The 24,587-nt window shown below is 40.6% G+C and overlaps 1 protein-coding gene across 4 annotated transcripts in view; it reads right to left on the reverse strand.

Moving 5' to 3' along the window:
- SLC1A2 (solute carrier family 1 member 2) overlaps positions 1-24,587 on the reverse strand; it is an 86,322-nt gene that overhangs the window by 16,697 nt on the left and 45,038 nt on the right. For all 4 annotated transcript variants that reach the window (XM_014873548.2, XM_014873544.2, XM_014873543.2 and 1 more), the window contains exons 2-9: positions 17,583-17,722; positions 16,297-16,449; positions 15,419-15,669; positions 11,913-12,072; positions 8,823-8,949; positions 6,185-6,418; positions 5,113-5,307; positions 1,373-1,507 (exon numbers count right to left, since the gene is read on the reverse strand). In XM_014873548.2, the coding sequence (XP_014729034.1) occupies positions 1,373-1,507; positions 5,113-5,307; positions 6,185-6,418; positions 8,823-8,949; positions 11,913-12,072; positions 15,419-15,669; positions 16,297-16,449; positions 17,583-17,712 (1,385 nt within the window). In that variant the 5' untranslated portion in view covers positions 17,713-17,722. The remainder of the gene's footprint in view (positions 1-1,372; positions 1,508-5,112; positions 5,308-6,184; positions 6,419-8,822; positions 8,950-11,912; positions 12,073-15,418; positions 15,670-16,296; positions 16,450-17,582; positions 17,723-24,587) is intronic.

The following is a 24,587-nucleotide window of genomic DNA, read 5'->3' on the forward strand; positions in this document are numbered from 1 at the left end:
ATGATATCATGAAATTCAGTTATATATAAATCATAGAAGTCAAATTTTCCCTTTGCCTCCTCAAGCTGTAAATTCCTCTTTTTCTCTTCCCTGAAGCAGAAATCAGAGCTGCTTAGCAGAATTCTTAGAGACAGATAAACCATGCCAGTAGACCCAAAGTACATGTACAGGATTGATTAAGTTCTTGAATTCTTCTCAATAAGCCAAAAGATAATGACAGAAAATCGAACTTCTGTTTTATCTCCTCATGTACATTCTCAACTCTGCTATTTCTTCTTGCATAATTTTAGTTGTGTATCTGGAAATGAAAGCTACCAGAAGCTGAGGCAGCTGAGGCTGCTAGTGTAGGAGAAAACACACAAATAGTACATTTATATTTATGCCTCCCTTCCTGGGCACCACAGCTGGAACAACAAAATCAAATGTCTTTACTACTTAAAAGGATATCAGGTGAGAGCTAGCTGTTGAGCAGAATTGACCAGAATATACCAGAATATACCAGAATAGACCAGAATAGGCCAGAATATACTGTGCTGCAGCAGTACAGGACAATATGAAAGTGTCTCTAGAGTCCAGTACAACTAAAGGGCTACTGAGTCCCTTTCAGCTCTGCACAGATGACAGAAGGATATGCCAGCTGTCAAATGACAGCAAGAGAAAGGATGTGGTCTGGCATACCCTTGTCTGTATTTACAGCTTCTGTATTTAAGTGTTGGAGACCAATAGCCTCAGAAAACAATATGTGGGTTGGCTGTTTCTTGCTGAAGGACCTGTAATGGCACCGGAGGACTTTGATCACAAGTTCTTAGAAATGAAAGCCGTTCATTATAGTTTGAATGATCTGTCAGTAAAATGAAACTAGGGAATTACCTTTTTAATTTCAGTTTTCATTCTTATTTGTCTTTGGTCTTTGTCCTGCCCTGGAACAGCTCTTTTAAAAGGTATTTTACTTTCTTATGTACAAAAAGAAATCGACTTTCCCCCCTACAAGTATAAAACATTTGATACTACAAATGCCCAAATCACTCTATAACTTGCTGGCAACATCCTGATGGAACTTGCATTTTCAGCGTTCATCCTTCGTTTTAGACCAGAACTATAATAAATGGAAATATGAAAGCAAAGATTAGAAAACTGCTCTTGAGTGATGGAAAGGCATCATTAGGAAGAAGATAATATAGAAGTGTGAGCTCACAGGTGTGCCAAGAAGACTCTTGGCTCATGGAAACTGACTTCAGCAGCTCTGTAAGAGTTTGTAACAGCTGAGAAGCTGCTTTGTCTCCTACTTCACTGAATAGAGGAGAGACTGACTGTGGACAAGCATTACTTCACCACCTTTTCTGCACCGAGCAGCAGAGCCAGCACAACTTACAAAAGCCAGTCAACAGCAACAAGCAAACTGATGTCCTGGGTAGGGAGACCCACTGCAGTCAGGATCAGCAGCATAGTGACAAGTCCTGCGCTGGGAATGCTGGCAGCTCCAACACTTGCAAGGGTGGCAGTCAAACTGCAAAAACAAAAATCAAATAGGAGTAGCAGGAAGAGAACACACCCTTTACTTGAATACTCGTGTGACCATTAAGGAAGGTCATATTTTTAATGTGTTCTTCTCATAAAACACAACTATATGATAAATCAAGGTAAGCTCAGGTCCTATTTTTCACTCTTGTGTTTCTCTAGAAATATTTATTAGGGGAGGCCAGATCTATGGGGTTTGTTCCAAGAGTTGGAAGACGACTGTCTGTAAGCTAGTTATGGCATTCAAATCTGTGTTGTGGTGTTTTTTAAACTCGACAAACTCATCCAGGGTTTTGAATCCTGAGTTTTGAACATCCAGACATGCCAAAGTTTGGTGGCCGCAGATTGAATTTTCAGGGTGATTCATTTCTGTTTATTTATGTTACCTGAAGACTGAATTATGAGTTAAAGGCTGAGAGAAAGCAGTTATTATTAAATACAGAAGAATAAAAGTCTGGTATCCAAAACTCCCAAAATACAAGCCAGTGGTGTACCAAGCCTGGACACATATCACCCTAGATGAAAAAGCAAAATTGATCTGATTGTTTCATAAATCCAAACCTGTGTTTGTTTTTGCCTCTTATATTTTGATGAAGATCAGTAGAGTGAATGTCTGAGCTTCAAATGTTTAAAAATACAACACAGACCATACAAATATCAACATAATTGGGTGGTCCTATAAAGAATGAAAAATAAATTTGTCAGAGGGCAAGTCAAGGGGAGAAAAACAGAGAAGAGAAGGAGGAGAGGGAGACGCAGAGGGAGAGGAGCAGGGTAAATAAAAAGGAAAGTGGGTGAGAGGGACCAATTTGATTTTTATTTATGCCTCAACATAAGCTAGACATGAGGTGAAACACTACTTACTATAGGGGCTGTACACATGCTGAAAGCCCTAACACATGCCAGGTGTGAGGGGGGCAGAAAATGGAGGGACTCTGTCTCTGGGGGGAGTTCATCTGGCAGCCAGTCAGGGCAGAGAAAAGCTCCACAACTGGGCTGCCCAGGAAAAAAATCCCCGGGAAATTGGGCTGTGGGTGGAGCCTCAGCACATAAAAGCAGTGAGCTGTGCCTAGACAGGGCAGGTGCCATTTCCTTTGGGTTTCTTGGAGGCTTGGGCTCACCCCACCACTCGTACCCAACAAAGCTGAAAGTGCTTCCAATAGAGAAGGGGGAGAACAGACTCTACAGGAAATACTTGCCCATTAGCCCCAGAACTCATCTGTGAGGATGTTAGCCTGATTTAGAGCTGCCAGATGCTGTTTGGCTGGGTCTGAGCCAGGCTGCAGTGTGTTTGTCAGGTGTCTGGGTTAGAGTGCAGCCTGGCTTACTGAACACCCAGAAAGGTCCAGCAGCTGTGCAGGCAGGATGCTCTGCTCTGCTGTCAGCCTTTGCACGTGCTGCCAGATCCTCAGGCACTTCCAGCCTAAACTGGTAAGGAATTCCTTCCAAGCTTCCAAGGAAATGCTCCTGCCCACCTTCCCACAGCAATTCTTGCAGACCTGGAGGGGAATGAAGCTAGCCCTGTTCAGACCTAAACAGAACCTATCTTAGCTACTAAGATCACCCTTTCCCTAAGAATATAGAAAATGAGAGGAATTAAATGACCAGTATGAAGTAACTAAGGCTGGTCTAGGGTTAATTAAGTCTTTATGAGATTATGTCTGGGTCATTTGAATATTCTCAGTATCAAAAAGTGCATATATTAGATTAAACTTAATAACCTTTCCTTCATTTGTATTGTCATCTCAAGAGATAGTTCTTGTCATATTGCTGTAGCAAGAGCTCATGAAGAGGAAAACCAGTGGTTTTATAAATCGACCCAAGTTGCTCCCTGCTTGTAAATGTCTGTCACAAAGCTGGATACACCAGCCTTGAAATGGTGAGATCAGGAAGAGGCAATTGGTCAATCCCTCAGAAGAACAGGAGTAACTCAGGTTCAAGCCTACCAAATCTCCTGGACAACAGCAGGTTCCTGATTTGAATTTCCCTGGTCTCAATTTAGTTTAATTTGTGGCATCTCTGAAATTACTGTTTTCAGTTTTAGGAACAAACATGGATCATGCAGGCCTAGCATCTGCCTTCATTAGAAGCAGCCCTGAAAACCTTTTACAAACTTGGCTTTACTATTTCAGGAGTCAGGGCAGGAAGCAAACGAATGGAAAATGTGGAACTAGTATAGCTGGGCAAGAAACATAGAATTAGAGATCCCTTTGCAGGAGTTTCTTTAGTGTTAAAAAGGTTTAATAAAAGAAAACTGTGTAGGTGAAAACGACAGGAAGAAGACAAGCTTGGCAGCCTTCACTTGTGGTTTCCATTTTAACTATTCAAAATGTTAGACCTGCTGTCTTCATCAAGTTAAAACTCCCTTACAGTAAACAGTCTTCAATCACTCTTATCCTTTTTGTCCTGAAAGATGCTCAGCTTTGTTCTGGATAAGACAATTTGATATGAAAAGACTACAGTTAATATTTGCTGTGTTAGAGATAAAAGGGCTGGGAGTATCCAGACCATGCCACAGACAATCTCACCCTCACGATGGGCTGTTCTCAGTTCATTATTTTTTTCCCATTCACCAAAATCACAGAAAAATACAGACAAATATAAACACACAGAAAGATTTTTTAGGTATACTATTTTCTTCTAGTGCATACAAACTACAAACAGATATATTCTAGAAAGTTAATGGTCCATATATGAGTTGTAGCATACCCCTAAACTAAAAAAAAAAAAAAAAGCATTTTCTGGACAGAGAATGCTTTATCCTACAATTGATATTGTTTTGTGTGCTGGTTTTGGCTGGAGCAGAGGTAATTTCCTTGACAGTGGTTGGTATGGGGCTGTGTTTTGGATTTGTACTGAAGACAGGGTTGGTAATACAGAGATGTTTTTGTTATTGCTGAGCAGGGCTCACACAGAGCCAAGACCTTTGTGCTTCTTGTACAGCCACAGTGGTGAGGGAGCTGGGGGTGCATGGGAGGAGACACAGCTGGGACAGGTGACCCCAAGTGACCAAAGGGATATTCCACACCACAGGGTGTCATCAATTCCACACCACAGGGCGTCATCAGTGCACAAAGTGGGAGGAAGAAGGAGAAAAGGGGTTTGGAGTGATGTCCTTTGTCTTCCCAAGTGACTGTCACGGGTGGTTCCCCTGCTCTCCTGGGGATGGCTGAGCACCTGCCTGCCCGTGGGAGGCAGTGGATTGACTCCTTGCTTTGCTTTGCTTGTGTCTGTGGCTTTTACTTTCCCTATTAAACTGTCTTTATCTCAACCCATGAGTTTTCTTTCACCCTTGTGATTCTCTCCCCCATCCCACTGGTGATGGAGTGAGCGAGTGGCTGTGTGGGTCTGCCCAGGGTTAAACCATGACAATTGTCAGCTGCAGAAGTGTAAAACACCACCAGTATGCTAAGGCTGCAAATGATAGAAAACACATCACCAGATAACCAGGACCTCTATGTAAAACATTCATTTGTATATCATTATCAGAAATCCATGGATTTCTTACTGAATCCAACTGAGACCATTCAGACATCCGACCCAAAGCATTCACATTTTACAGTCTGTAGAAACAAAGGACTCTTTTGAACTGACCTCACAGTAACTATCTGGCCTCCATCCAGGTCAATTCCATTCATCTGTGCTATGAAGATGGCAGCCACAGCTTCATAAAGGGCAGTTCCATCCATGTTAATAGTTGCTCCAACAGGAAGAACAAACCTTGTTACACGCTTATCAATGCCGAGATTTTCTTCAAGACACCGGAATGTGACTGGTAATGTTCCAGCACTAGGGAGAGAAAGCAAAAAACATAAAGAAGACATAATTAAAATCAATATAACACATACACATAAGGGAGCAAAAATCAGAAATTCCAGTACCATTGTTTACATTTTCTACTTCCACTTTCTGCTGTGATTTAGACAATTTTAAAATTAGGTCTGCATTTAGCTGGAAGTGGGACTGAGGCCAAGACATGAACATGACTTTATGTAGGATGAGAGCTTGAGAGTGCCTGGATGAATTTTTCAGACTCATTGCTGAGGTCTTACACCACATCATTGCACATGATGCAACAGACCTAGAGTCTGCTGTAAGAGACTGTCAAAGTGCCTCCCTCCCTGGGGAAGTACTTGGGCTTCCCCACCTGGCCTGAACCTATATTAATCCATTGGATTCTGTGGTTTTTGGGGGACCCTCACCACCAAGAAGACCTGATGGACAGCATCAATGGGATGGGGATCCACAGAGTGGTGATGTTTTCTTTAATCTGTCACTGTTTCTGTCTCCCTGTTTTTTCTTTCTTGAATGCAATGAGACTGGTCTTAACATGCTCTCAAAATAAACAGAATAAACAGAAACTTTTTCCTAGTTGAGAAAACAAGCACAGAATTCAAACAATTTGCACAAGTGATTAGGCAAATGGCAGAAAAGAAAACACAAAGTAGGTCTCCCAGATGTCTGCAGGTGGCTATGCAGCCTTTCTAGAGAATCCTGAAGGCAAGTGGTATTTGAATTTATTTCAACATGGCTGTATTAAAAATAGTTTTCATTCAATGGCATAAAATGATTTTGCAGTGAAGGTTAGAACAGCAGATGTATCATGTCTAAACAGCAGGTAATAATCAGCTAAAAATTAAAGCACACTGGTATTTCTCAGGTGTACCTGGAAGCTGTGCCTAGTGCTGTGATCCACGCCTGGAAAATCCCAGCAAGGAATGAAAATGGGCTTTTCCTTGTTATCACAAAGTAGAGCAGAGGCAGGAAGATCCCTCCATGGATGACAAGACCCACAATCACAGTGACCATGTACATGCCAAGTTGTCTAGCAACTACTTCTAAGTCCTTGATTGCAATGATTTTTCCACAGATGAGGCAGGCGATACCCAGCGGGGAATACCTGGAGGAAGAAAACAAGCATAGACAGAACTCGTCTTGGCAGTGCAGTCATAAAAACTGTGCTGAACAAAATACAGAGTACTTTGGAGAAGGAGAAGAGTAGGGAGCTCTCAGGCTCAACACTGAGGTGCATGTCAAGAATTGATGGAAATTCAAGGGATAGTTTTCACATCTTTTTTTAAAATAATGGCCACCTCCAGCAAATTCCCCATCTACTTCATTTTCCATCCCATCAAATGGGATATGCCTTTCCTGAATAGTTTTCAATCCTGAAATAACATTGTACAAGAATATGATAATATTACACAGGCTTGTATCATTATAAAGAATGGTGTAGATTTGTTCTTAAAATGTAACTTTTACAACCCATTGTTTATCTGGTTTCAGGGGGTTGTGTTATTTACTTCAGTTAAACTGTTTGTTGAAATGAACTGTTTGTATCTTGAAGGTTGAAAATGTTCTCACTATGTTCTTTCAATAATTCAGACAAACGCTTTTTAATTTATGGATTCTTCATTAATTAGGTACTTTTGTCACTTAGGGAGGGGTTTTGCCTCCTCAATCATTAAAACAGTACAAAGGAAACTGACTTTCAGAAGAGAAGTGCTTCCTGGTTTTTGTTGGAATATCTCCTGGTTTCTCAAGCAGTGTGCCCAAGCCTGGAAAGCCTTCAATCACTTCAAATGCAAGGCCAGCTGTTTTACCAGTTATCATAAAATGCCACGTCTCAATGTACTTGACAAAATACATTTCTTGCAGAGAGTTACATGGTGTCAGAGCCAGATGTCTGTTTTGTTTTATGCTTGTGTAGCAATGCCGTGCTCCTGAGAGTCTGTAGGTGCCATGGGAGTTGCAGATGTCTATGCTTAGCAAGCATAAAGCAAACAAAATGTAACTCTGCATAAGGAAGTGCATTTTTCTTTATAAACACACATTAAATCCCCCTTACTTCTGGCCTCAACAAATCCTTAAAAGTTCCAAACAGAGATGAGCAAAAGGAAATCCCAACAAGAATTTCCTTTTTTCATGAGAAGAGAAATAAAAAGCACATCAATAGAAATAAATATTTACAGTGAATTTCTTGAAAGTTGAAAGATTTCCTGCTGTTGCAACACTGACTACAAGAGAACATTTATATTGTAGGCAGGGTATTATGTCTACTAAATGGTGCTAAGTAAGAGTAAATTCTAGCTCCTGGAGGGTTATGGGACTATAGTCACCATATCTCTATTGAGTGGAGATTGAGTAAATATTGAAAGTTTTGTGAATAAAAAGAACTTTGCTTATCTACAGAAAAGCAGAAGCATAACAGGAATGCAAGGTCATAGCTTCAAGTTCTTTCTGCTATTCTGCACATTTCCACACTGTTGGTACTGTTGGCATCACTCTTGCCTAACAGTGTCCCTCTGAAACACCGATGGTGCTGATGACTCACACTTCAGGCACCCTGCTTCCTTTCCTAGACACTGTGCCCATGCAGCTCTAGACAAGAGGGCAGCCCTGTAACTCAAGGAATCACTCCCAGGGACAGCAATGAGCCATGATATGTGTGTTCTGTTGGAGTGGCTGTTTCTGCTCTCAAACACCTAGGGAACACAGTGGTACAATGTCAAACATAGCAATGCATTTTTAGGTTCTGGAAAACTGGCTTTATGTGAGATGGCCATGCTTGGCATACAGATAGCCCTGGAGAAGCACTCAGAAGAAATACTTCAAGGAAAGAAAAAAATAAAAGAGAGTCCCCTCTCAGAAGTGTAAACAAGGGCTCAGACTTAACTGGGTAAAGTCACTTCCTTAAAGGCAAGTGAGGTCCCATTAATACAAAGGGGTACATACTTCAAAAACAGGGCAGATCCCTTCCAGTGACCCCATTGCAGCGAGGCTGTGAGACAATTCTGCAGAAACTATGAATGAAAGGATTACACATCACTGAAATCTACTGGAATTTTATTTGATGGTAAAGTATTTTTACTAAAGACCATGAATAAAATGTGTTTGCAGGAGGTTTTTTTTGTAATTATACCTCCTAGGTAATATTCTGGGATTATGCTAACCTCTCAGGAAGATTGGGATGGTTTTATGTGGGCCATTCTTGCTTGCTTAGGTGTTCTCCTATATAATGAACTTCCATAGTCAATGTGGCATTTGAAGGCCTTTGCTGGTGCATGCATGTGTTGTATTTCAGCACACAAAGAACAGAATCTCTTCAGAAATTATTCCAACTGGGTCCTAAACAATCGTCACCAAATAGAAATAATGCTGCTCTGGTTCTAATATACCTGTCCAGGCTTTAGAAAGTAAACTATTTATTTACACTGCTTACTAACAAACTGGCATCACTATATTAAGGCTTTATAAGAGCTTTTTAAAAACGACTTTTCTGTGAGTTAGAACTACAAACTTACCACATGATCATGGTTACTAACTTCATTACAATCTCATTCAGGATGTTGAAGAAATCCACCATCATCTTGGCCTGTTCTCCCATTTTCCCCATAGCAATGCCAAAAGCAATAAAGAATCCTATCAAACCTATGGGGAAAAATTGCAAGACAAAAAGCAGGCTTTTAGGAAGTTGTTGCACCTAGTCAATGTCTTGATGCTACCTGCAAACCCAGATTTCCCAGAAGCATAGAATCACAGTTGAGGTAACTTTGGAAGGACCACAGTGGGTCATCTGGTCCAACCTCCCTGGTCAAGCAGGGCCATCCTAGAGCACATTGCTCAGGATTTCAGAGCTAGAGGTTATTACACATAGCTTGGGACTTTTTAATATGTACTCGTGCTCAACTACCATGATCAAATCTAGAAAATCTTTGATTCTTCAATGTTTTACTAAATTCCAATTGCATAGCCGAGCTATGGTTTTGTTGGGTTTTTTTCCCCCTGTATTGATGTGATCATCAAAAAATACATACACAGTAATCTTCTCAGTGCCATTCAGCTATTAGAAACCTCCCGAGCCCTGGCAAATGGGGAAGGTAACACAGTGCTGCACTCTAACTCTGTTGTTAGAACAGTTGCTAGAAACCAAGAGGAATTTTCTCAGGCTTTACAAAAGTGCCTTTACATACCAATCAGTCCTGGAGTGCAGGGAGAAGCAAAAGTAGCCCTAGAACTTTTGTAGGCCAGGAGTATTCCCGTTAAATGAAGAAGGTAGAGGTAGAAGGAGAAGGTGGATATTGGACTTAACCAGAGAACAGTAAGCAGATTAACCTCACTGAAAAGGCTGTGAGTGGGTACAGAATTGTAGCATTCAATATGGGTAACATTTGGCTCCTAAATGTAAATTCTAAGGTGTGAATATCTGGAGCATTGGACTATCAGTGTGAAAAAACAACTGATGCATCTGTCACGGATTACTTTGGAGCTGTTTCTTCAATGCACCCAGAAATTTTCAGTGTCCAGAGTTGGATTATTAACTGATACTGACAGATGGTTTGAATCTTCAGCCATTCTTTGAGGCTAAATTTTCAGTTATCATATGAGTCCAGTATTTAACAAATGTGTAAACTCTGGGAAATTCCTATGGAAAAAACTTATTGGGACACAAAAACATTCAAGATAAGGGATTATGAGCTACCAATACCCTGGGAAAAGACAGACTGTCCCATATCCTCACACTGAGTTTAGCAACCAGATTTTTTTTTCTTCTTTTTTTTTAAATCCGATTTCCTGGATACAAAGTGATTCTTTAGAACCAAGCTATCTTTGTTGAGTCAGTTGAATAGGGAAGTGAAGCATATGTTTGTGTGCTGCAGAGCGGAGAGAAATGATGAAAAGCTTTTCAAAGACCAAGTTACTTCCTGGGATTCAGAATCTGCATTAGAAAAAGTTAATAGGTAGTTTTGTTCATTAATTCCAAATGAGCTGTTACGTTGGTCATGAGAGCCAGATTGGTTCCTATTTGCAGGAATCTGCCTGGCTTGTACAGCTTATCCAAACTGGATGGCAATTCTTACATTTTCATTTCTTCATTCAAAATCAAACCCACACCAAATCAACCCAAAAAACTCAAGAACATTTGAGAGCTATTGGTCAAAACACTACAGCAAATTCCCCAGCTAAACTGTATTTCTTTTCTGTAGGAATTGTATTCAGCCTTCTAGATCTTTTCTTATCCAAAACAGAGTCTGCAAAAAACAAGCCCAGCATTAAATATAATGCATCTCTTACATCAGAACAACTGTTTCATTTTAATGCATAAGCAGAATTCCAGGAGACAAAAAAACGGGTGAGGGTAAACAGCATTGGGAGTGAGCTGCTGCCTCATGCCTGGTGCAAAATGCCAACTTGCAGCTCTGAAAGTGGCTCCTCTGCCCACAGATGCTGAATGGAACAAGACCCATGAAGGCAGGCAGGATACAGGGCTCTTGTAGAGCAAGCTGCTTCACAAAAAGACCAGCCTATAATGCTATCATCTCCCCTATATCTAAGCAAAGCAGCCAACCAACTCACCAATAGCTCAGGAAGGTCTGCAGGCACAGAAGTCACAGAGCTGTGCAGCAGCTGTAAGAGGCCATTTCAAAGGTTATGGCCCAGTGGTGAGAGAAAGCAGGGGATCAGGTACCCCAAAATACTGTCCCACTTTGAGGACAGCATCTATAGACAGAGAGGTGTCAGCCTCAGCCTCGTGGACCTGCTGTCACAGAACATCTTTGAGTGTAGGTGTGAGGCTGCAAATTGAGAGCTAATCTGCGACTGACTTCACCCACATGCAGAAAGCAAGGAGTTGAAGGAGGAGCACTCCTCTCCCAGATGACAAAACAGGCACTCTAGACACAGAAGAGAAAATAGAAGTGGTGTGGAAGCTGTTTGCTTCTCGTGTGCCCCCATCCCAGACTGAACAGTTGCTTCAGGAAAGGGTGGGAGATAGGCAAAGTTTTCCTACCACCTCCACTTGCTGGCTTGTCCAGACAAGATGGCATGATGGCATTTGCAGCTGGTAAAGGTCAGCAGCCAAGATGAAAGGAGGAGGGAGTTGTGACTCAGAAATGTGTCAAGCCTTTCTGGGATTTTTTCTTGGGTGGTGTGGTTCACACTCCACCTCTCACTTCAGGCTCTGCCTCAAACCAAATTAGTTCAGCACACCCAAGACACCTACTGGAAAGAACTCAGCTCAGATCCATCAGGGGGTGTGTGAAGCTCTGGCTCTTGAAGCTCTCCCCATACCGTTTTGCCAATATGCATTAGTATTAGCCTAGGTCAGCTTCTTCTAGGATGAAAGGATATTTTGAGTGCCTCCTACGTGCTTTGCCACTGTACTCCTGCAGTTCATAACCACAAAGCTGCCAATCCAGAACAATTCACTTGCTGATCTCTGTGATATCTTAAGAGACCAATGGACAGCCAGTAGGTGATAACATTTGGTGATTATCTGGAGAGACTAAACGTGCACTGAAGGCCAGATCAGACAACACTGACTTAGCCACAGCAAAAAGCTGTGACACATATATGATGTTAAGTCATATTTGACAGGCAGAAAATTTTCTTACCCAGGACATTCATGCCATCCTTAAATTCCAGTCCCTTCTTAATGACCATTTGGGCTTCAGGTGGTGCTGTCTCATTCACCATAGCAAGAGCAGAATCAGTGACATTAGGTGGCTCTTCAACAGGTAGTGGCACCAACACTTTCTTGGTGACTGTTTGGATCTGAAGGCAATAAAAAGGGAGGATGAGAATGCAAATAGACTGAATGCATCCATATGGTAGATAAGGAATTAATAATTAAAATTCTTCACTTGAAATTCCAGGGAGCTATATTTTTAAAGGATTGGACATGCATTCCACAGCCTCTTAACCCTTCTTCCAAAGCTAAGTTTATTTTTCAACAGTTTCAAGTGCTAGAAAGTACTGGGGGCCTTTCTCATGACTCTAGTATGAAAAGTATGGCAAATGCATGGTTTTTAATCACTACAATGAAACATTTTACAGCTAGTTAGTCCCTTTGGCCAGGCAGTTCACAAAGGGTGCTTCCCAGACTGTGTGTTACAGGCTGATACCATTTGTTTAGCACCAAAGCCAAGTTTAAGATCAGTCATGGCAGAAACTCTGCAGTAAGGCTTGTTATTCAGGATGGTCTGTCCAGATGAAGTCATCCCAGTTTGATGGTTAACTTGAATCAAAAATTCAGGACATTTCCAACACTTGTCTTACAGCTTCTGAGCCCTTGACTGCAAGAGCTCAAAATGGAATATGCACAGTCCCCTGAGCTCTCTAATTAAAAGATTGTGGGGGACAGATAACGGGAAAATTACCAATGCTGTCAGATACAAATCTGACCACTTTAAAAAAAAAAAAAAAAAGAAGGCATCAGCTTCTGAATGTATTTGGACCCTTCCTGGCACATGAAAGGCAGGGTAAAAGAAAAGTTGGGAAGGTGTGGTAGGAGGAGAAGTGAGCTTGAGGTTACAGCTAGGAAAAAAGGGAGGAGGTAGTGGAAAAAGAGAGATCTGTGATTTGCTGCTTTTAGAAGGGATGTTTTCCTCCCACTTCACACCTTGACCCTTTTTCCACCTCCTCATGGTCCTGGGACAGACAAAATGTTTTGGAAGCTATGACTGGCTTGCCATGTTTTCCCACCTGCTCCCTACTCCCCTTGCTCCTAGAAACACTTAGCAAGATAACAGAAACTGTGCATCAGCTTTTCAAAGAACATTTGCACTGCTTTCTTGTTGACATGGACATTGTAGTACTATGGATGATGATCCAGATTTGATCCATATGGTTTAAAGACTTATTTTAAAATAACTTACATCTTTCCTTCTAAAACCTGCTGCCTAAATTTGGAGAGAGGGATATAGACAGGAAACCTACATAGTTTTGCATGAGAAACTCTTCAGTTGTCCTGAAACCACCTAACATTCTTGCATGCCTACTTTTTTTCAGAGTTAAATTTTATCTGAGGGATTTTGTCAATACAGTACTTTTATTTTTTATGTGAGGTATTCAAAATGTCAGATCTGAGTAATGGAAATAAATTATAAAATATTAGACTCTTCATACTCACAAATTCCACTACAGTCACTTAAGTCAAAGGTCCTCAGTAGTCCTTTGCACAAGGCCACAGTCTCTAAAAATGCAAAGTCTGACATAAAGCTTAGATTCTGACCACATCTGAGACTAGAAAAACCATTTAAATGTCATAGTCATATTTACAGATGGTCCCATGGCTTTTCTGATGGAATAGCAATTTTCACTGTCATTTTAAACTTTCTTGTGGACCACGCTAAAACTCAGGAGAGACTGAAATCTCCTGACAGTCCCCAGTCCAGTTTGCAAATGAAGAGTTCCAAAGCTGCACGTGAATCTCTGCTTTGTGTTTTGCCTGGTGGCGGTGGAAGGCACAAAAACCTCCCCACACACTGTTCAGCATCATTGCTGTGCACCCTTCAGAACCACTCTTTGCAGGATTATTGCAAAACATTTCTTCCTCCTAAGGCTACCTGGAAACTCTGAGTGTCTCTGGAGAGAGATTCTACAAATGTAGGAAAGAAAATATATGCTGACACCTTTAAAGCAGGTAATTTTCCTCCTAAAGAGAGAGAAAAGTAAAGCCTAACTCCTTACAGAGGAGTTAGGATGCAAAAGTTCCATCTAGCCACACTTCACAAATGAAATGTGGCTTTGTGGCAGAGGTTTTCACTAGAAATTAGTCTGAAATCTGCTAAAGCCAAACACCGGAAAGCCAAATAGTTTCTTTTTTTTTTTTTTTAACTAAATTTAAAAATAATATGTGAAATTGGTGTTCCATAACTAGTGAAGTAACCTGAACATTGGTATTACATACACTGAAAAATAATACTAACATTTAAAAAAAAACCTGGCACAAGTAGCTTAATTCTTCTTTTTTTCTGCTTTTTTTGCCCCTTTGTCAAGGTATTTGACCATTTTCAACTGACAAGAAATTGAATTTTCCTCTCTTCCACAGTTCAAATGAGGGAGAGGAAGAAAAAACCATAAGCACCCTGCTTTCCCTCACTCAATTTTGCAAAAATACATTTCACATTACATGTGATGTTTAGCCACCAACAGCTTGACCGCATGACTGACATTCCCATGATGATTTGGAAATATTGAGAATGTTCTCTCTCTAAATCCCCAAGGATTAGATGTTTTTATGTGGAAGTCCCTGTAAGAAGTGAAGCAATCCAAGCCCTTCTGGCATTTTAGGTCACCCTCCATTCTTCCACTCTCCCATGGCCTCTTCTCCCTTCATTTAACAACAGGTTTGGCAACAAATCCTGTTACATTAAAAATAAAATAAAAATAAAAAGCCAACCCCCAAAAACCCTGTCTGCCTTACTTTCAAACAAACAATTCAGCTGGAGGAAAAAGCAGCTTACATACAAGAAATATGCTTAAGAATATTTTACCTCCTAAAGTCAAGGTGTTTTGATTAAACACTGGTGAAAAGCTTTCAGACAAAATTATCTCCCTACAGAACAAGCTACACACGGTGCAAGCATCCTTCCTTCCCAGCGTGCTGCAAAGCTGGTGAGATGGAGCCACCTGTAGGTGGGTGAGCCCTTTGGATCTATTTTCCCCACCTCATCTGGACTCTAACACAGCAATAAATGCTAGGAGAGGTTGGGTTTTGGGGTACATTTTTGGCAACGAGCTGGAATTATGATCATCCATATATTCCAAACAGGGCATTGCAGAACCATCATCTCTGTAAGTAACAGCCAAGTGAAAATTCAACCTGGGTGAAGGACCAAGCCAGCATTCATGACCATAGATACTGTATGAAAAGCATGGAGAAAATTAAGGTTTACTTAATAACAAAATTTAAATAAACTTCATTTTAAAAAATCATGAATTTAAATAATAACTATAACTAAAACCAAGGCAGCTATAAATAATGTTCTTTAATTTACCTGCTCAAGACTTCACATCATCATTTCTTTGATTAACCTAAACAATGACATTAACTCTACAGACAACCCTGGCAAGTAAAAGATGTTAAACAATATAACCAAGGAGCAGAAAGACTTACCTGCTGAAAGCATGCTTGAACCAGATTTTCAGGGAACAAGTTTCGGATCAAATCCAAGAAGGCATCCAGACTAGATACTTCATCGTTCTTCTTCCCTTGACCAAGCTGTTTCTTGAGTTTTGGATTCCCTGGATGGATGGCTAAAACCAGAATCACACCCAGCACAGCAGCAATAATAGTGGTGGACATGTAGTAGACCATGGCTCTTGTCCCCAGCCGGCCACTTGCTTTAGCATCTAATCCAGACAGTCCTGCAGGTGTTTAAGAAGAACCAAACATATGGACACTCAATATCCAATTCAATAATTATAAAATAAAATCCCTTATAATTTTCAAAATTTAATGACTACCTATGGGTGCCTACTTTCATCCCTGTGATATTCTCACCACGAAACAGATTAGTGATGCTTCTCCCTCTAGTTCTTATGTATGCAGTGTCTACTGCCTATAATTTGAAGACAAGCATTTAAAACTCCATCTAATTGCAGAAGAAGCATTGAAAAATAAAGTAAGATCTCCACCATCTTTTGCCCTTGACTTCTGCAAACTGGTCATGGTCTGGCTGACACCACACTTTGAAGAAGGCTAGGCTCACTAGTGTCATGTCATTTTATTTGCAAGATCCAATCCAGAAATTCGATCAAACAGCATATTAAGAAATTTCTGAGGGTAGCATGTGGGCATGTGTTTGGAAATAAATTCATTGGAGCATACACATACTAAAGCCAACCAAGTTACCCAGAAATTTGCTCTGAAATTCCCACTGCAACTGCAAAATGCTGACAGGATCACACCATTATTCTTCCTACATCACAAAAAGCAAACCAGGTGATATCTGTAGAAAGCATCTTAAAGTATTTATGGCTAATGGCTCTTACCTGTGATTAAACTGGAGATAATTAAAGGGAGGATCAGCATTTTTAGCATCCTCATAAGTATATCTCCTGGGAAGGCTATTAGCATGATGATGTCAGGGTCAATAGGTGTTGCTAGACGAAGGAGACCCCCACACACTGCACCCAGGATAACACCTGGAAGAACAAAAAAAACAAGGAGCAGGTGGGAATTGGGAGGAACTGCATGATGTGGAATACTGCACATATCTTAGAAGAAAACTTGATTCTTAGGGCTCGTGTCTTATTCTTTTTTTTCATCCTTCTCCTTGTGCTGTTGCTCTCAAATCACAAACAAACATCATTTATGTGGATAAAGTGATAAAACTTAAACCTCCCGCTCAGGATTGAGGCTGTTAAAGCATAGATTAGGGGAAAAAATGCCATGTCTCATAACATGATCTTTGTGAACAGGTATTTTATGTTTACATCCAGGACACCTTTTTTCCTGATCCTGAGCCCAAGTGTAATAAAACCCAAGAGCAAAGCTTGTGTTGTGATTCTCAGCAACTATAACTATGAAGTATCTCTTTGATACAATGAAAAATATACGTATATTTAAAACTTTTTTCTTGGACAACATCAGGTACACCTTTAAAAGGTGATTCAAGGCAAACACTTCAGCAGTATGGGGTTTTGCAGGCTGAAAATATGGAGATGAAATTTGTAGCTCAAGACCAGTTGCAGCTGTTTTTTCAAACAATAACAAGAGTACGTCTACAAATTTGCTGCATATGGCTGTTGGGCTTTCAGTGAAAAAGAAACAGGCAAAGAGCCAGTGAACCACAATAAAATGTCAAACTGTTCCGTATTTGGAAGCTGCTAAAGCCAGAGGCAATATTCAGGATGAGATCATGGAGCGCTGGCTTACAGCTACAGAGAGGGAAGATAAACCTTAAAACCAGTGAAGTGTAAACTGAGAGAGAAAAGAAAATTTTGAAGAGTTTTTGTCTTTTTTTTTTTTCTTTTTTCCAAATCACTGAGAGAAAAAGAGTGTAGCACATTCAGTTCTGCTGGATGACATCGACATGACTGGCCTTGGGGTTTAAGTCACACTCCTTTCCAAACCAGACACCTCAGTGGTGTGGATTTGCTCTGTGTTGTGTCAGGAATACCCTGCTTACCTGAACTGCACAAGCAGTGCCCATGGGTGTCCTATTTACCCTCTGGCTGTTCAGCTGGAACAGCTGAAGACCACAGACAGAGGCTGTGGTGCCACAGGAACAAATGCAGATACACCCAGAGTGTCCAGAGCAGCAGATGTAGCTTACCAAACACTGTGAGAGTCAGGAGCAGATTCCTGTGGAGGGACTGGCAGAACTGCACACATATGTTCCTGGATCTGTGCTCCACTGGATTTAAATGACTTTCATGCATCCGGACTTCTACTTGCTTAGGCATATTGTTGGCACTGGAATAAAAAGTAAAAATCAAGTAGAAGTTATAGCACAAGATGCCAAAAGGGAAATTCTGGACTACTTCCATCATATATAACTGGGGAATCTGACGCATATTCCACCACCTCCCACATTTCATAAACACTGCATATTTACTGCTCCAAAGAAGTCTCTGAAATGGCAATGGTGTTTCCTTCTAAAGGTGTAGCCTTCAAAGATTTTTTTTGTAGTTATTTCTCAAATGGTACAGATGCAAACAGAATTAATTCAATGGACATATAATCTCAAATGTTTCATGGACTGAACTACTGGTGTGGAGCTAGAAAACTCAGTTTCCCCAAAGACCATGGGTGTTAACTTAAGTAGGAGAGACAGCTGAAGAACAAAGTTTTTATTAGCAGGAAAATGTAGATTTTAATACCTTATTTAATTCCAACCGAGAATAATAGTTTAAAAATTAGGATTTATTTGAAAAATAAAGCATTCAATAACATTTTGCTTAATCTTTTGAAAACATTTAATTTCAACATTAGCATTTTACTTTAATATAATCAGAATGCTGAGGTCAAGATAATACTTTTAACTTGGTTGCAATGAGACTTGAACAATTACCACTGAAAATTGGTCAGAAAACGATGCATTTCCCAAGAAATGAAACCTTTGGTTTCATTGAATTGGCAGTGGTTAGGGGAAAAACGTTTTTTACTAACTCTGGTTTGTATCTGAGGAAGTGTGTAGTGGGTTGATGCTGGTCGGTTGCCAGGCATCCAAAAGCTGCTCACTTACTCCTCTCTGGACAGGGGAGAGAAAATTTAACAAAGGGCTCATGGGTTGAAACACAGACTGGGAGAAATCGTTCATCAAATACCATCACGGGAAAAACAGGCTCAACTAGGGGATATGAGTTAAATTTGTTCCTAACTAAGAGAAGGATAATGAGAAGTAAGGGAAGTCCTTAAGAAAGCCATCCTGCCACTCCTCCCTCCTCCCCCAGCAGTGCAAGGAGACAGGACATGGGGTTTGGTCAGTTCATCACCCCAGGCTTCTCCTGCTGCTCAGGGAGAGGAGTCCTTCCCCTGCTTCACCACGGCATCCCTCCCACAGGAGACAGCTCTGTGAACTTCTCCAGCATGGCTCCATCCCACGAGCAGCACTCCTGCCAAAACTGCTGTAGTGAGTCCCTCCCAGGGGCACACAGTGCTCCCAAAACTGCTGTAGCATGAGTCCCTCCCAGGGGCACACAGTGCTCCCAAAACTGCTGTAGGATGAGTCCCTCCCAGGGGCACACAGTGCTCCCAAAACTGCTGTAGGATGAGTCCCTCCCATGGGCACACAGTGCTCCCAAAACTGCTGTAGGATGAGTCCCTCCCATGGGCACACAGTGCTCCCAAAATTGCTGTAGTGAGTCCCTCCCATGGGCACACAGTGCTCCCAAAACTGCTGTAGTGAGTCCCTCCCATGGGCACACAGTGCTCCCAAAATTGCTGTAGGATGAGTCCCTCCCATGGGCACACAGTGCTCCCAAAATTGCTGTAGGATGAGTCCCTCCCAAGGGCTCACAGCCTCCCCTCAAGCATCCACGTGCTCTGGCAGGGGCTCCTCCGTGGGCTGTGTGTGGATCTCTGCATCCCTTTGGCTCTCCATGGGCTGCAGGGGCACAGCTGCCTCACCATGGTCACCACCACAGCCTGCAGGAGAATCCCAGCTCCAGTGGCTGGAGCACCTCCTCCCCTCCTTCTGCACTGACCTTGGTGTCAGCAGAGCTGTTCTTTTCACGTGTGCTCATCCCACTCTTCCCTAGCCACAGTTATATCAGTGCAATACATTTTTTCCTTTTTTATTAAATTTGTTATCCCAGAGGCATTACCACCATCCTGGATTATCCCAGCCTTGGCCAGTGGCACATCTGTCTTTGGAGCTGCCAGGGGACACGGTGGAAGCTTCCAGCAGCTTCTCACAGAAGCCACCCCTGTGCCCTCCCTGCTATAAAAGCAGACCATGCAAACCCAATACAAAGTGATGCACACATGAGTGCAGGACTGCAAAAGTCATGTCTCTAATTTTGTCAATAGCTGAGAAATTGTTAGCAATAGACTCCCTTTCTACATACAAAATATTAAAATGTACTGGGAAAAAATACTAAAAATAATACTATGAAACATTTCCCCTAAAAGCTAAGGCTATGTAAATATGAGAAATAGGTAAAGAACAAAATTTTTATTATCAAGGAAATTGTACTTTTCGAGATCTGGTCTTATGCCAGATTAGGACAAGATTTTAGAAAATTTTCCTCTACAACAGTAGACTGAGGTTTACAGACCTGAAAACATATATTAAGTTTCAGTGTTCTCAGTACTGAGCCATTCCCAATTAATCAAAACTTCTTTTAACTATTGTACAGATTGCTGTCTTTATAAAGTTTTTCAACAGAAAGTTATTAGACTCATAATAAGAATCCACTCGTTTTGATGTAAATATTTCTACAATTTTCCCTTTCAAATTGAAATTGCGTTTCTTTCTAATGCACTTGATGGTTGTAAAAAAAGCACCATTTGAAGATGCATTACAGACTATTCTTTCTCCTTTTTTTAATGTGGAAAACCCCTCCAAGTGTTGTAATCTTTATTCTGCAATTTTAAAAACATTTCACAGCAGTGGTCACAACAAAATGTGCTGCTGACAGTAAACAACAAAGAATACCAGTGCACATTCTGACAGCTCAAATGTGAGGCTTGCCTACTTCTTAAAGACTTATCCATGCAAATGTCAGAGAGAGATAAGGATTAGCCAGGGCACAACTTGAGGAATTACAAGAAAAATGAGACAGTGGCTGCAGTTTTCATGCACAAGGGCCTCAAAGCCATGAAATCACTGGTGGAGATGCACCAAAACCCCAAGGAACTTGAGATCCAAACTTTGCAAATGAGGATTAAAACTAGTTTCACTTGCATTCCAAACATGAACATATAACTTGTTCTGACCTATTATTTACTACAGATTAATTATATATTCCTCAGAAATTCTGGAATATGGACAGCTGAAACTAATTCAAAAGTTGCTCACTAGTACATAATTGGGTGGAACTGAAATGGATGAGTAAACAGAAGTACTTGATGATTTTGCTTTGGGCTAATTTTACTTTGGTTTACCTGGAACCTTTTCCACTTTTCAAAGTTTTACACTCTCCATCTCTTCAAGATTGTAAGTGAACCTTCAGCATGGACTGAAATTCTGATGAGTATGGGGTTTTTAAAGAAAAAAACACAGTAGGAAAATACACTAACTGTGCACCCATTTTACCAAAAGTGATGACAGATAAATATCAGAACATGAAAAATGGTACCATAAAGGAGTTAGCACTGCTTTTCAACAATGAGATATTTATCACTGGACCAGAGAGGAAGTATTGTTCTGGGCTTTTGACTATGCTGTGGGAGGACAGGAGGAGAAAAAATAGTGAAATATAAACCTTCTGTGAAGGATAAGAGAAGCTTCTTGTGTAGCACATGACAAAATCTGAGTTTTGCAACAGAAATTTTCTATCCAATTACTAGAAGAGGAAAATGCTCACATGCACAGCTTTCTTCATACCCTGAAGGCCACAGTGCCATGCTAAAGCATTCAGGGAAGAGACTGAAACATGTATAAGGATTTCTTCTGCTTCACATTTTCATGCTGATGGAAAAAAATGAATGCATGATGGAGTGGAACTTGACTAGAGCCCAACTCATGGGCAGTGCTGTACTCAAGTACAAAGCTAGAGGTGTACCAACAACCAGAGGCCCTCCTACACAACTGAACAGCCTCAATTTAATCTCAGTGCTAATGGTACCTCTGTACATAGGTAAGTATCACAAAACAGAGAAGAATGCATTTTAGCAGCTGTGATCTCTCAAACATGCAAATTATTACCTCAGTTAAATAAATCATTGTTCCGCTGTGCTGAGCTTCTATGGCTGTTCAAACAAAGGACCCTTTCTGAATGCTTATCTGAAACCCATCCGACCAAAACATCTTTTAGTCTGACTCCACTGAGGCCAGAATATAAAGACATAAATTAATTCTGCTCATTATTTTCTCGTGTCATTGTGACAAGCAGCCAAACAGCTAAACTCCAAAACAAGTCTACAGAGAACTCATAAGTACTGAGACATTCAAAGACAATAATATTTACTTCTAACTACAGATGCTTAATAACATTGACAGGATTTATGAAAAAATAACCAAATATTGGAAAATAAGTAAAGTAGTCACATGAAACAGCAGATCATACCAAACAGCACATACAGAGCTAGACATATGTTGTAGCTTTTGAATAATTCAGCAGGATGTTCTGCTTAGCTCTGTCACCTACCCTTCTCCCTTTTGAGGTAGCACTTATCCCTAGAAAAGAGAGAAACTCCAGGAGATTTAATTTTAATTCACCTTAGTAGAGTACAAAACTGTCCCAAAATGAACACAGTCAATATGATCACTGATTTCAAGTATGCTTTACCCTGACAAGGTGATACATAAGTTCATTAATAAAACTTAGTATCAGAATTAAACTTCAATTTTACTCCCTTTTAAGCAAAGAAACAACCTCTTGTCTGAATAATCAAGAAGTTAGCTACTGTCCCTTTTCACAGTGTGCACAAGGTACAAGAAAAAGAATCTGTCCACAAACCTTTGAATTTACATTATCTAAATATTTACAGATAGTTTTGTATGTAATATATACAGTGCTATATGAGATAATCTATTTATCTGCACTTTCTAGGCTGTAGTCTGTTCCTCTTGCTGGTTGCTACACAAAATGTGCCAACATGCAGGAAAATAATTTATTAAAGCACTAAGGTTCCTGTTACTTTTTGTTCCCATTTCCTCCTGAAGCATTTTCCCTAGGTTTTCTCTCAGTTCCCTCTGGGATAGTCTGCTCTCTGTATCTCTTCAACTTCCTCTTTCTTGTACTCACACTGCAGCTTCTAGTACTAAAAGAAGTTGGGGGGGAGCTGTTTGCTTTTCCTTTGCTACCAAATGTAACTCCTTTCCTCATAGAAGTTAAGGGTTAATGATTTTTCACAGTGCTTTAGTGACAATGCCCTTTTATTTTCCAGTCAGTTACAGGGAAAGAATTCTCCATCTCCCAGATACTCCCCCATCTCGGCATAAACCTAGATTACAGACTAGAGGGGGGAAAATAATCTTTCATTTAAATGAAAAATGTAGGCAAAGACCATAACAAGGCTAGTGAAAACAAATGCTGGGGACAAGGCAAATGAACAGAGACTGTTTATTCTGTTCTAGGTATTTCAGCTCTGTCAGTTAATCAAGCAGGTATTCTCAGTATAAAAATCTGCTTTGTTTTGTAGCAATTACTTCAATCGAGGTATCAAGAGCTGTACTTGAGAAAACAACCTTGGACAGATAGGCTTAAGATCAGGATTTAAGAACTTCTCTTGGTTTGTTGTCAAACCAAGCACTGGTCTCTTCTGAAGCAATGAGTAAACAGCAGCTACAAAAGTCCAATTGTTCCTAGAAGGACTGTTCTTCTTAAGGAAATAAGAAAAAAAAGAGCAGGCATAGAAAGTTGAATCAGCTTTTTTGACGTCAGAATAAAAAGTGAATGGACTGTAAATGTCGCCTTGCCAATTCCATAGTGCTTAGACAAGTGGTTCAAATGTAGCTGGAGCTGAAAAGCCATGGTAAAAATGGTATGATGGAGTTTGGTGAACAGCAACCTTTGTGATTCCTCACTGACAGAGCTCCTCCTAGCAATCAGTGCGATTGCATGGGACCGAATGAGAGCTTAATATGCCCTGAAGAATATTTGCTGGCAGCAAATCTTGGATCAGGGCTGTGTCTCTCCCCCTTTCCCTGAAGAGACAGGGTAACATTGATTATTAAGGATTACATGCTGCATTCATGAGGGAGAGGAAGTATGGATCTGCTCCACCCCATGATCAGTTTACTCCTGACTCATGTATAGGAAAAGGACGTGCTCTGGTTCCTAGGAAAACATATGGAACATCACCAGAACAAAAGGGATTTCATCAGCTGGATGGAAGGAGCCCAAACTGCTTGCCACAGCTCTTGTGAAAAGAGGGCTCACATGAGCTCATCAATAAACTTCTAGTTTGAGTTCAAATGTGTTTTCTGCTGCGTAAATTAATGATATCTTGACAACAGCTGCTGAGCTTCTTTAGGGAGCCAGTCTGGAACTATATTGTTCCACCGTGCCAGCCATGTGCTATAGTTTGGGGGGGTTTCATTTCTTATATTAGATATATTTTTAAACCACACTGGAACTAGTAAAGCTCAGCATATAGAGCCAAAATAAGACAGGCCATGCAGGTGAAACAGCTGAAATATTTTTCTTGTGGAAAACACACATTAGGTTTGGCATCACTCCTGCTATGTAATGTTCAGTTGTTAAATGTTGTAATATATATCAGTAAAATAATCTGGTCAGGTCTCAGCTTCTACACAAAAATAAAAAAAGTGCAAAACCAAACACAACAAAACTCCTACAAACAAGAGTAAAATAAGCTTCAGTCTGCAAGAGAGTCTGCAATAACAAGGATTTTAAGCTACTTGCTGCAACTAAACCCTTCTATTAAATTTCAACTGCATTATGTAGGCTTTTTTCTTCTTTGTGAGACATTAATGAATTCTGAGTGGAGATTTACTATGGAGCCTGACTTGGCCTAGGGACTGGTATTACAAGCAACATCCTGAAGCATGACTTGCCTTTCTGTAGCAAAAAGAACTTTTTGTAGGAAAAAGAACTTTTCTCCCTGGAACAATTTACAGCCACGTTGTTTCCTCTGAGTTAGCATTTACTGTACATTGAAGGAGTTTAATATAATTATATGAGTGAGTTTAATCACAAGCATATCT

Source organism: Sturnus vulgaris, chromosome 6 (assembly GCF_052056855.1).
Source record: "Sturnus vulgaris isolate bStuVul1 chromosome 6, bStuVul1.hap1, whole genome shotgun sequence".
In the NCBI taxonomy this organism is placed as follows: Eukaryota; Metazoa; Chordata; class Aves; order Passeriformes; family Sturnidae; genus Sturnus; species Sturnus vulgaris.